The sequence below is a fragment of the Vipera berus genome (assembly GCF_964194415.1).
Source record: "Vipera berus genome assembly, chromosome: 8".
In the NCBI taxonomy this organism is placed as follows: Eukaryota; Metazoa; Chordata; class Lepidosauria; order Squamata; family Viperidae; genus Vipera; species Vipera berus.
The window spans coordinates 217961-231327 of NC_138211.1; the positions used below are offsets into that span (position 1 = coordinate 217961).

Here is a 13367-nt window from a genome sequence, read left to right on the forward strand (position 1 = left end):
GTGCTTTTGCCTATGGGCTACTCATGTTTCTTGCCAGAAAGCTGGGTGCGGAGGAGGCTGCCATCAGAAGCAGCAGTTTAAGTTCTCCCTGTAGCAATGCCAGCGGGAGGGAAGGAGGTAACTTAGAGCAAAAGTCCAAAGAAGTGAATCCAGAGGGTTACAGAACTTATCCCTATGATTCAAAGAATGGACTTCACTCTCTGAATGAGCCCAGGATCATCGTACTGAGTGGAGTCAGTTTGAGTGGGCAAGTTTGCTGATGGAAAACACTCATTTCTTCTCCCCCACATCACCAAATTGCCAAGGACCAGAAAGACCCACCCCTGCTGTCGGCTCAGAAACTGTGAGGAGGGGGAAACTATAAAAATATGGAGATCCAGCTGTGAGGTGATCTCACGATGAATCGTTAAAGGTGCTTCCAAGTAAAGGCATCACGCAGAGATGCAATCATATTAACTTTATTCAATGATAGATCAAAGAGAAAGAAATACTTGGCATGAAAGCATTCATGCCTGCATGTGAGAGAGAAATAAAATAAAAGCAAGCTAGCATTACATAACTAAAACAGAAGGACTAGGAGCTAGGAGAGGAGAACTGGAACTAGAAGGAGAACTGGAGACTAGAACAAAGAGCAGCCCCTCGTGCAGAGGTATTTATGGGGGGGTCTTGGTCCCTCCCTGACCATAAAACTCTCTCGCCAATGGGGCTGTCGGGTCCGAGACCCTTGGCTCATCAGTGGAAGCAAAGAAGCCTCTTTGCTCCCATCTGATGACCTTTTTGGGGAACTGCCAATGGCTGGCACAAAACATCTAACACCAGCCCCTTGGATTGCCTGTGAAAGTTGGAACCACAGTTCTAATGTCTAAAATCAGGAGGAGTCTGGCAGCAACAGACACCAATGATATTTGGCTGCCAAAAGTAACTAGCTCTCCCCCTACTGGCTCCAGTTAGTATAAACAGGTGCTTCTCATTCCAAAGCTTGACACCAGCCTCACATGCCCAGATCTGCATTGAACAGCCTGAAGAATGGAGCCACCTCCCACTCCTACCCCTCTTTTGCCAACTCTGAAAAAGCAGACGTGCTCCTGAGGCCCTTAAGGAACTGAAAATAAAACTGCTACTGGCAGAGAGGGTGGAGACAAATCCGTGTACAGATATGGTGACTATTTCTCAGGGGGGAACCGCTCAACTGGAGCATGAGTGAAATTGGGAAGTGGGTTGAACAAATTCCTCAGTTTAGAATGATTACAACATTTGGGGATTTCCTGTTTCTGTTTCTTTCTTAAAAGGGAAACATAATATATATTTATAAAATCATTCTCCCTCCCAAGAAAATTGTGAGAGATTTTAACCTTATGATTTTAATTTCTTATAATACCAGAATTTAGTGAGGTTGAATGGTGAGAAATTCAGGGAAGACTAAGAAAGTTCTTTTTGCATCCAGCACAATTAAACTAAGGAATGTCTAGTTCCTAATGGGCATCAACAAGAGTAGTGAGGGAGGGGAATAAGCCAATGGACTAAAGGGGGGGGGGCTTCAGTGACCACTATTTGTTTCATCAGATTAATTGGAAGAAACTAAACAAGGACGGTCCAGGTTAATACTCTGATGGGAGCCTGCCAGAGGATCCCTGGACCAAAAGTCAGGCTGGGAAGTGACAAAATATCCCAAAAGGAGGCAGTGGCAAACTCCTTCTGCACAATTGTCAAGTTGTTGGGCTGACCAGAGATTAGTCTGACACAAGGTAGCCAGTTGGAAGGGCTGAAGGCTCCCAGAAAAGGCTGGAAAGAGGCTGGACATGAGTCCCTCCCTGTGGCCTTCCTCCTCCTCCTCCTCTCCCCCCTCCCCCCCTGCCTGTCCTCTTCAAGTGCCCTGCACGTGTGGAGGCTTCTGGCTAGGGAGAAGCATGGCACTTGCCCAGTGGAAGGTGGCCAGGCCGAGCTTTCACGGGTATAGGTATGTAGGTCTTGGTGTATCCAGGTCTTTTCCCGTGTAAGATTGAGAGTGTCTTGGCGACGTTTCAAAGAGGTCCCACTCATCACCTTCAGGCTGGTGTCTTCGCCTTCGTGCTTGTGCGAGCAAAGCGTGATCAGAGCTGCCGTCTCTATAAATATTGGTGGAGGTGTGTGGGGTGCTGGCTTTGTTGCTGTAAGTGGGTTGGTTGGCTGTGTTGTTACATCTTGATTGGTTGGTGGCGTTATTGTTTGCAGAATACGCAAAGACCTACATACCTGTACCCGTGAAAATCTACAAAAACATATATATATATATATATATATATATATATATATATATATATATATATATATATATATATATATATATATATATATATATATATATATATATATATATATATATATATATATATATATATATATATATGCAAATTATTCAAATTGCTAATAAAGAATTTGGGAGGCTAAGATGATCATTTCGAACTCATTTATGTTCTCATCAGTTAGTCATACCCTTTATCTGAGATTCGAACCCGGGCTGATTGTATATCAGGCAGTGTTTTAACCTCCTGAGCCACGGGGTTCTTTCTCTCTTATATTAGCTGGAAGGCAAGGCAAATGTATGTTTCTTTATTAGCAATTTGAATAATTTGCACAAATAATGAGCTGTCATAAGTTGACTAGTTCCTGTGGATAAGCCCTGAGCCGGGCCAAAACAGGAATGAAAGAGTTAATTAGCAAGGTCCATTCAAAAAGCCTTGACAAATACTTAAACATACATTTGCCTTGCCTTCCAGCTAATATAAGAGAGAAAGAACCCCGTGGCTCAGGAGGTTAAAACACTGCCTGATATACAATCAGCCCGGGTTCGAATCTCAGATAAAGGGTATGACTAACTGATGAGAACATAAATGAGTTCGAAATGATCATCTTAGCCTCCCAAATTCTTTATTAGCAATTTGAATAATTTGCACAAATAATGAGCTGTCATAAGTTGACTAGTTCCTGTGGATAAGCCCTGAGCCGGGCCAAAACAGGAATGAAAGAGTTAATTAGCAAGGTCCATTCAAAAAGCCTTGACAAATACTTAAACATATATATATATATATATATATATATATATATATATATATATATATATATATATATATATATATATATATATATATATATATATATATATATATATATATATATATATATATATATATATATATGTATATATATGTATATATATATACATATATATATATATATATATATATATATATATATATATATATATATATATATATATATATATATATATATATATATATATATATATATATATATATATATATATATATATATATATATATATATATATAAATTTTTGTAGGCTTAGGGGTTAGGGTTAAGGTTAAGGTTAGGGTTCGGTTTTTTAAAAAAATAACTTTCTTAATATTTAGCAGACAGCATATTGTCTGGGTTCATGTATTTTAAAAAACTATAAGTAAGAGTTAATTTCTATATTATAATCAATATGTTAATTAATCAGTCAATAGTCTTCTTACTAGCATATATTCCATATTCCATAGTACATATCATGTTCCTTTCTCTCTAACTCGCTTTTCTTGTTGTTAGTTGCGAAGTCGTGTCCGACCCATCGCGACCCTATGGACAACGTTCCTCCAGGCCTTCCTGTCCTTTACCATCTTCTGGAGTCCATTTAAGCTCACGCCTACTGCTTCAGTGACTCCATCCAGCCACCTCATTCTCTGTCGTCCCCTTCTTCTCTTGCCCTCAACCTTTCCCAGCATTAGGCTCTTCTCCAGTGAGTCCTTCCTTCTCATTAGGTGGCCAAAGTATTTGAGTTTCAGCTTCAGGATCTGGCCTTCTAAAGAGCAGTCAGGGTTGATTTCCTCTAGGACTGACCGGTTTGATCGCCTTGCAGTCCAAGGGACTCGCAGGAGTCTTCTCCAGCACCATAGTTCAAAGGCCTCAATTCTTTGGCGCTCAGCCTTTCTTATGGTCCAACTTTCACTGCCATACATTGCAACTGGGAAGACCATCGCCTTGACTATACGCACTTTTGTTGACAGGGTGATGTCTCTGCTTTTTAGTGTGCTGTCTAGATTTGCCATGGCTTTCCTCCCCAGGAGCAAGCGTCTTTTAATTTCTTGGCTACAGTCCCCATCTGCAGTGATCTTGGAGCCCAGGAAAATAAAATCTGTCACTACCTCCATTTCTTCCCCATCTATTTGCCAGGAATTGAGAGGGCCAGATGCCATGATCTTGGTTTTCTAGCCATTGGTAAAAATTGTCCCACGTTCTAAAGTACACTGAGTCTTCCTTCTCTTTTATCTTTAATGTCAATCTGTCCATTTCTGCATGATCCAAAATTTTCTTAATTAGTTCTTCCATTGGTAAGTTTTCATTTTTCCATTATTGGCCAAATACAATTCTTGCTGCAGTTAATACATGTAAAATTAAATATATACAATCTTTCTCATAGTTTCCTCCTATTATGCCTAACAGAAACAGTTCAGGCTTGAAATCTATATGTTTTTAGTCATTTTTTCCAACCATATGTTTATTTTTGACCAAAATCTTTTAGCTTTAGGGCATGTCCATCAGATATGATAATAAGTACCTGTTTTTTGTTTACAAGAGCCACACTTTAGATGGCCACCGTGGTGAGCCCAGGAAGAGCCAGAGGCAAGTACCAGATTCATGGCAGCCTTGCTCCCCCTTGGCGAAAGGAGGGGGCTTCAGCTTCGAGGTGAGCCTTGCCCAGGCGGTGCCAGGTTATCCAAAGGAGAGGCTGCTTTCAAGCCCGCCTCTGCGCACCGGAAAGTCCGACTCGGAAAAGCCGGCCAGTCAGAGGCGTCTGACTCCGCCTGGGGAGCTGAAAACGAAACGAGCTGCATCTAAAGCCCTTCCCAATGTCACTCCCCTCACCCAAAGGGTTAGTTTTACAAAAGGAGAAGGACGGAGGGTGAGATGAGGAACTCGTAAAATCTGCTTCCACCGAGTCCATTCCGGAGGATGGGAAAGGTGGTTTCTCTGGGCGCAGTTTAATCAGTCTCGCGTTCCAGCACCTGACCCCAGAAACAGCCCGAAATGCGGGTAGTTGGGAGGCAAATTGCCCAAGTGGTGGAAAGAGCCCCGGAGTGGAGGCCCAACAGCTCCCACAAACGGCTTTGGGAGGCGGCAGTTCCTACGGGGCGGACACGCGGGGGCTCATCTTTGGTGAGGACAACCCAAGGGCGAGCCGTTGAAAGTCAGGATAGGTGCTGGGAAAGTCTCTAATGCTCCTCCTTCCTCCTCTTTTCCGCGCAACAGCAACCACGTCAGGTGGATTGGGCTGAGGGAGAGGGACTGGCCCGAGGTCACCCAGCCGACTTTCATGGTTAAAGCGAGAGTAGAACTTACGGGCACCCGGTTTCTAGCCTGGTGCCTTCACCACTAGACCAAACTGATTCTCCGGCTCCTTCCAGACAGCAGACCACCTAGAGTTGAGGAAGGGTCCCAGTTCAGAAGCAGAAAGTGAACTGGCGGGGGTCGCGGCAGGGTGGGCAAGCCGACAGCCACTGGCTGGACAGGCCGGCGAAGGGCTTCCGGTAGCCCTCTCGGCACCTTCTGGTGCTCCTTCCCCAACGCAGAAGTGCTCATCATTGCGCTCCTTCTCTGGGAGGAAACGGCGGGAGCTTGGAGTAAGCGACAGAGAGGAGGCGCGGGCGGGGCTTTCCCCAAGAGGGGGGGCAGCGGGGAATGCCCAGAGGAAGTGAAAGCAGAGCCAGCTGCTCCAGCGCCCGCCGGCAAACGCTCTTCTTTCAGTCGCCCTCCGGCAAACGCCTTGGACGGCCGAGATGTTGGTGTCCGCGCTGGTGCTGCTGCCGCTCCTGCTGCCCTGCCTTCCAGGCCACGGTGAGTGAAAAGCCGTCGCGGCGACTGCCGAGCGGCCGACCCGCAGGAGGCGAGCGGGAGGGACGGGCGCAGGACCTGCTAACGCCCGGCGTTGCCTGTGCCCTCAGGAGGAGAGCGGACCCTCGCCGCGCCCTCGGACCTGCACTTCCAGGCCCGCGTCTTCCATCACCTGCTTCGCTGGAAGCCGGGCCCTAAGCCAGACGTCGGGACCCTGTACGAGGTGCAGTATCGGCGGTAAGGGCAGGGCAGGGCGGGTGGGAGAGACCGGCTGGGTCGGGTCGGGTCCTTACCCGTCTCCCGTGTCAGAACAGCCTTCGGCTTCACTTCCCGCCGCCCGCAGGATCGGCAACGACAGCTGGAGGGCCGCCGCCAATTGTACCCGGATCGCGCTCGACTTTTGTGACCTCACCTGCGAAACGCAGCAGCCCGCGGTTCACTACTTGGCCCGGGTGCGCGCCGTAGCCGGGAACCGCTCCTCCGCCTGGATACGGACGCGCCGATTTACGCCTAGCGAAGGTAGCGCAAGAGGCTCAAGGCCCTCGCCTTCGGGGAGAAGAAACGGCCCAAGAGCCGCTGGCTTTTCCTGCAGGGCGAGGCAGCCATGCTGGGTGGCAGTGGCGGTCCCAGGAGGCGAACCAGGGAGGGGGAGCTGTTCAGGGTAACCCCTCGGGGTGGCTTCCTCCAGGTTTACTGCTCACCTCCTTCCCCCCCAGCAACTCTGTGGCTCTCCAAGGTGATCCTCTCCAGGAGTGGCAACCAGCTCCATGTCTCCCTGCAGCTTCCCACCAGCTGCTGGGCCAACCTCACTTATGAAGGCAGCTATGAGGCATGGGGGGAATATCTTGCCCGAGTCAGAAGAGTGTCCAACAACCAAGAGGTGAGCCTCTATCCATTGCCAGCACCCAGGTGAGCGGTGGGGCTAACTGGGGGAGTTGGCACGGCAGCTGCCGAAGCACCAGCAGGAGCCCCTCAGGAGCCTAAGGGTGCCATGGGCTGAGACAAGTGGCCTGCCCTGAGCTTGGCAGGGAGGAAGACTGATTTGGCCTGCCCATTCTCCTCCACAGCTGGTCCACGTCCACGGCAGCCTGGAATTTGACCTGCCCCCATTGCCATGGGGGGAGCAGTACTGCATCAGTGTAAAGCCTCGAGTGGCCTCCAGGCCAAATGCTGCTGACTGGACAGAGGAGCAGTGTGTCTCAATACCCCCCCAAGAAGGTGAGCGCCAGCCTTCTCTCCATACCTCTGGCTCACCCCCTGCATCCCGAGGAAGCCAGAGCCTGTGGCAAAGCCAGCCCAGCCAAGCTTCCAGAGAGCGCTCAGTTGAGGACAAGATGGTATCTGAATTGAGGCTGGCTGGAGGATATCAGAAAGGAGGAGCAGGCACTACCAGAACCCGATTCTTTTTCTTTCTTTCTTTCTTTCTTTCTTTCTTTCTTTCTTTCTTTCTTTCTTTCTTTCTTTCTTTCTTTCTTTCTTTCTTTCTTTCTCTCTCTCTCTCTCTCTCTCTTTGTCTCTTTGTCTCTCTCTCTCTCCTCACACACTCTCACACACACAGAGTGAAGCTGGAGGCCTCTGAGCAGCTTTGAGGTACAATTTGGTTTTGGTATTTCTAGACTAGAAACGGGTTGAGTGGGGAGGGGCTCTATTGGTGTCAGCCCAAGACTAACTGGGGGAGTGGCCTTTATCTAGCTCCCCAGCATTAGGATCTTCCTAGTTCTTTTACTGTCCTAAATATGATAACCACTCTTGGTGTCTGTGTCTTTTTGGATCAAGCTGTTGGTTGTTTCCTACACAACTGCTGGTACATGTGGTGACTAGAGAGAGAGGGCACAATTTGCCCATCACTGCCTGTCTTGGATGAATGGCCTACCCTGATAAATCACGTGTGGGGACATTCCTTTGCAGGGCACATTGTCCTTACCCCAAGTTTGGCCCTCCTGAGTCTTCTGAGTCTTGGAATTCTGGGTGCAGGGCTGGGCTTGGCCTCTGCCTACAAGAAGAAGCCCACAAGGATGCCTTCAGCCCTGGTAAGACTCCCCCCCCACACAAATAACCACTGCTTCCCAAAACCATCTGCTCCTCAGAGAAGCAAGTAGGAAACCTCTTTGATGTCCAAACCCCAGACCCTCAAAAACTCTCATACAATGAATTGTGTCCACTGTTCAAAGAGCGAGAGCCCCCACCCCCATTTCCAGGGTATTTTGCCATCCCCAACAATGTCTTAGTCAAACTGTCAACTTCCTTTAAACTTCCCCTTACAAGCCAAAGTTTCTCAAAAAATGTCCTCACAGCCCTCATAAAATTAGTTATTATATTTCCATTGTCCAGATTAAGTCTGTAGCTGTTCACAAGATTTGCTAAATCATAATGTGGTGCGTCTGACTTGTGCTCAATTAGTTGTGACTGAGCTGTAGTTAGACAAATCATAACTTAGCATGCTACCTGAAACTAAAAGAGGATGATCAATCCACAGCTATAGAGGAGGGATCTGAATCTCCATAGCCCAGGCCAGGCAGCTGCAAGGTCTCTCCAAGGTCCCTTCCAGTTCTACTCTGATTGATTGATTGATTCAGCCATTGTCCACTGCTGACTCTTCTTTCCCCTGGAAGGGGTTGTTGTCTGCCTGAAAAAAGCAGGAAGAATCTTCTTTCTGGGAAGAATCTCATGAATTGGGTGAGATTCATGGAAGAACTGGAATGACCACTAGCTAGGCTGCCTGGAGGCTCCACAGGCTGACTCTCCCCCTCTTTTCTTTTGGATACCAGAAATCTCCCCTTGGGCACAGCTTCTGCTGGGGACTGATGGAGGAAAGCAAAAGCCGCATACTACACATGGAGACCGAGTCCATCCAGCAGCTGTTCTTCCTGGGTCCACAGGATCATGCACACCTGGAAAGGAGAGGGAGCCATCGCACTGGAGTGGTGCTTCCAGAGAGGAACTGCCAGCTGGAAGAGGGCAGAGGGCCGAAGGAAGGCAGTGGCTGCAGTGCAGATAGTGGCATCTGCTTGCGGGAAACCTCTGGCAGTGTGGACAATCTGCACTTCACCCTGGACATTGGTCAAAAGACGGGCATGCAGAAAGAGACAGGCAGTTTTGGGGTAAAAGAGCAATTGGGTGAGGGATTACCATCCAAGGATGTGATTCAGGCCCATTTTTCTGGGTACAGGCAACAGTCAGGGACTCCTTTGGATCCTGAGGATTGCCTGAGGCCTCCCTCCAGCATGAATGGGGAGACACTTTCTCATCCCAGTCTGACTACTGGTTATTTGAAGCAGACCTTCCTCGGAGACCCCCCTGGCTTGCAGGGGATTGCTCTCCCAAAGGACTTTCTTCATCGTGTGGATCAGGAGAAAGATCAATTCGCAAGCAGCATGTCCTTGGATGTTGTGGGACGGTAGGAATTGCCCTGCGAGTCAGCTCAGGGGCTGGGCTTCTCTGGACAAGAGACATACCTGCTGTTTCCTCTTCCCCTGCACTGACAGCTGAGCTGGATTCCATCCCTAGAGTTTTCCTTCTCGGTGCTGGATGTAAGAGGTCCGCCTCCTCCCCAGGATCCACAAAGGCAGAACCCTGCAGAGAACTGAGAATCTGTCTTGAGAATGGAGTGTACAGAAGGGGAGAGGGATCCAGGATGCAAAGCTCCTGATTGCCTGATTACATTTTCTCTTCTTACCATTGGACATAGCTCAAACATTGAAAATGGCACTCTCCCATCTATGAGGTTGGAGGAGAAACTGTGCATTCCAAATGCAGAAACAGAAACAAATACAGTCCTCACTTAATGAGCACAGCTGAGACCAGCAACTCCATCACTAAGCAATGTGGTAGTTAAATAGGCCACTGTGTGACCACAGCCTGTATTTTTACTGCCAGCTTCTTCGTTATCTCTGCTTGTATAAAGCTGCTGGGAAGCTCACAAATGGTGGTCTCATGACCATGGGACGCTGTGATAATTGTAACTGCCCGCTGGATGCAAAGTATCCAAATCTCAAGGACATGTCTGTGGGGACACTGCAACACACATAAATGTGAGGACTGGTCGTAAAGTTACTTTTTTAGCACCATCGTCACTTTGAATAGTTGGTAAACAGGACAGTCATTAAGCAAGGACCACCTAGTATGGCTCACTCTCCCTTGTTTTCTGAACAGGAAAGGAAGACAAATAGGGCCTTGCACACGAGAAAGAGCCCGAGAAAATGAGAACAAGTCTGCAGAGAGCTGTGCTACAAAAGGGGAGAATGGAGGTTTCTAGTAGAAAAAAGACCTGCATTATTGGATCCTCTGCAACAGTTGGTAAATGGGTGCCTGGGTGCAATCCAAAGGGCCCAGAGCTGCAACTGGAATGAGGCTCCATCCATTTCTCTCTAAGAAATCACTTCCTCCTGCCCTGTTTTGCTTTTCCTAAAATCTGCAGGAGCTGCCCATTCGCTGACTTTTTTTGATGGTGAAGCTGTGCAGTGACCACGCTGCTGGCCTGCAAAGAGCCAAGTCCAGCCATTCCTAAACAGGAGGAGACTGGTGTTGGAGGTCTGTCTGGAGTCCTCACCTAGGAAAGAACTGAAGCAGTGATAAAGACCCAAACCTTAGCCATCCAGATTTCACGAAGGACTCTGGGTTGAGGATGTGGGGGTAGAGAATCTGCTCTTGGTTTAGAATGGTGCTGTCTTGGTTGGGCTCTGTGCAACAGAGGGAGGGGATGCTCACAACAAGCAGCTACTCAGCACCAATCCACATTGTCTTGCCCCACCAAGAGCTGTCCTCCCAGGCCCAGCTTCCTTAAGAGGGCATCCCAGACTATCTTTCTTTTTATTTATTTATTTATTTATGTATTTATTTATTTAAAGAATTTATATGACCACCCAACTCTGACAGTGTGACTCTGGAGAGCTTACAACAAATGACTTAAGATAAAAACAACAATCAAACTATCAGGTAGGGTTTTGTGGTTAATACAGTAGTCTAGACTCTAGACAAAAGGAACATCTTAAAAAATCTTGAACCTTTTTGTACAAATCAACTTTATTTATTTATTTTAAACTCAGCTAAATTATCTTCACCATTGTCTTTTGCCTTATTTAATAAATATTGTTTAGTTATGTGATACTTCAGGATTAAATTTGGAATACAGCACAATAAAGAATGTATTCTATTCTGAATCCAAGCCATTGTACAATAATTAATCTCTTGATAAGACCTTTATGGTCTAGATAAGCAGATTTCCTTAACATTAACAGCTCTCTTCAGATAGTTTGAACTCATGCAAACACCTTTTATCATATAGAAATACCTTTATTGCATGTAGAGTCTAATACAGCAGGTGAGGTGCATTAAGATGACGATTGCACAGCATTTCCAAGATATTTCCAAGGTGTTCCCAAGGTCAGAAAATGGTAATATTCCCAGCGTCTGCTCATGTCTGCTGTTGTCACATGTTAGCTGGATAATGGAGGATGGGATTCTCTCCAGGGACAAAGGAGGAGGAAGTCCATCCCAGAAAGGGGAGGGAAGAGGAAATACATCATAGGGTAGGAGGGTCTGACTGCCCACATTGTAATTTCTCCAAAACAGCCACGTGGTGGCAGCACACTCCCCGTCTGGTATTACATAATACCACCATATAAAATCATATAACAGTAGTTATACAAGTGCAAATACACGTGTGTGGTTTGCTTGTTGTCATAAACACCTGAGAGATATAAGTAATAAACCTGAGATAGACATAAAAACCTGAGAAATATAAAATAAACATGCATACATATGAGGCATAAAACCTGAAAGACATAAAAATCAACATAAGATATATAAGACATGAACCTGATAGATATAAAAATAAACATGCAGACATATTGCAATAATAAAAAATGCCATTTCAGGCTGAGGTTTTGCTTGTTGTGTTCAAGACCTGAAAGATATAAAAGAACATGCATATATATTGCAATAATAACAATTGCCTTTTCAGGCCTCAGTAGTCTGGATCAAGTTGAAGGCACTTTTCTTCTTGAAGTCAGGATTCAACAAGGAAAGGCAACGAGTTCAGTCTTCAAGGGCAAAAGCAGGACAAGTTCTGCGATGGTCTGATGAAAGTTTTTGGTGCCCTTCGATGCTTGAGGTCATTGGTCCTTAAACAGAACAAGGTCTCTAACTTGAAGATAGGGTAAAGGTGAAACGTTGGTGACTGGAACCTGACTTTGTTGCTCCCCTCCATGCTGCTCCCCGCCATAATTTGAAGCAGGGTTGGATACAGGTGGTTGCTGTGGATTGCCTGGAAGTGGATCAGGATGCGTAGCTGTATCGTGTTTGTCGCTATCGCATTCTGGTAAATTAAGACTTTGGGAAACGGGGCCTCTCTCTTCCCCTGGTGGACTGGATGTTTATCAAGCCCCTTCCAACATTCCTCTAAAGGGCTTCAACCTCCTTGCCCATGGGGGGCGGGGCTTATGCCAGGAAGGCTGGCAAGTTCCTGTTCTCTAAGCAGGGATCAGCCACCCTCCCTCTGGCAGCATTTAAAAGCAAGGATTTGTCTCAGAAGTGGGAAGAGAAGGGGGACTACTCACACTATAAGAGGGGGGCATGGACTGAGACACAAACCCATCCAGAATGCTTCTCTGTTAAAACAGCAGCTCTGCAAGCAACTGTTGTCCTTCTACTTTACACACACACACACACAATACCTACTCTCTGTCTGCAGAAAATCCAAAATTCACGAAAAGCAGCCCAAATCATGAACTGCCCCACAGTCAACCAAAGGGAGTCCAGACCATTGTCTAGCCACTGCTGTTTACATACTGCCTGGTCAGTGGCTCAGTCAATGGGGATGATGGGCTGGCTTGCTGCAGGATTGTTACTGCAACTGGCCAAGAATATTGGTCTAAAGGGAGGGTTGCTGTAACTTTATTGAGCACGAGGGAGGCATATACATGGTCAGGGTTGCTGGGACCTGACAATTCAGTATCACACAAAACAGCTAAGGAGGGATCTGAATAATCCATCTTACCTCCCTAAAGTCTCAATAGGACACATGACTCAACCTGCAGGAACATCACATGCTTCTCCCACCCTCCCTCCTGTAAAGGGATACAAGTGGGGATGTTATTCCTGCTCTTTGTCACAGCCTTGATCACAACCCCCATACATTGTTTCCAGGATGATTTTAAATTCCCACAGAGCCATAAAGCTGGAGGAGACCTTGGAGGTTTTCTAACCCAATCCCTATGCAAGGCAGAAGTTCTCATACAATCTCGGACATAATGCTTGACCAATTTTTTCTTGAAAACCTCCAGCAATGGAGCACTCACAACTCCAGGAAGCATGTTTTCCCACCGTTTAACAATTCTCACTGTCAGGAATGTCATCCTTATTTCCAAGTTGAATCTCCTTCTAACTAGTTTCTACCCATTGCTTCTTGCCTTACCCTCAGGTGCTTTGGAGAACATAAATCTCCTTTGTGGTCACCCTTCAAGTATTCTCTTTGCTAAGCTATTTTTCCAAAGGTGCTT

At 46.6% G+C, this 13367-nt stretch overlaps 1 protein-coding gene across 2 annotated transcripts; it reads left to right on the forward strand.

Annotated features, from left to right (window-relative positions):
- Window positions 1–5715: 5715 nt before the first annotated feature.
- On the forward strand, window positions 5716–11027 carry IL10RA (interleukin 10 receptor subunit alpha; the record flags this gene model as incomplete). Of its 2 annotated transcripts, XM_081334109.1 has the most annotated exons (7): window positions 5775–5871; window positions 5979–6105; window positions 6212–6387; window positions 6585–6748; window positions 6936–7086; window positions 7777–7898; window positions 8637–11027. In XM_081334109.1, the coding sequence occupies 7 exons, from the start codon at window positions 5814–5816 to the stop codon at window positions 9267–9269; spliced, it is 1431 nt and encodes a 476-aa protein (XP_081190235.1). In that variant the 3' UTR covers window positions 9270–11027. The 2 variants fall into 2 exon arrangements, with proteins under 2 accessions (XP_081190234.1, XP_081190235.1); XM_081334108.1 differs by having other exon boundaries at window positions 5716–5871; window positions 5979–6387.
- Window positions 11028–13367: the final 2340 nt, after the last annotated feature.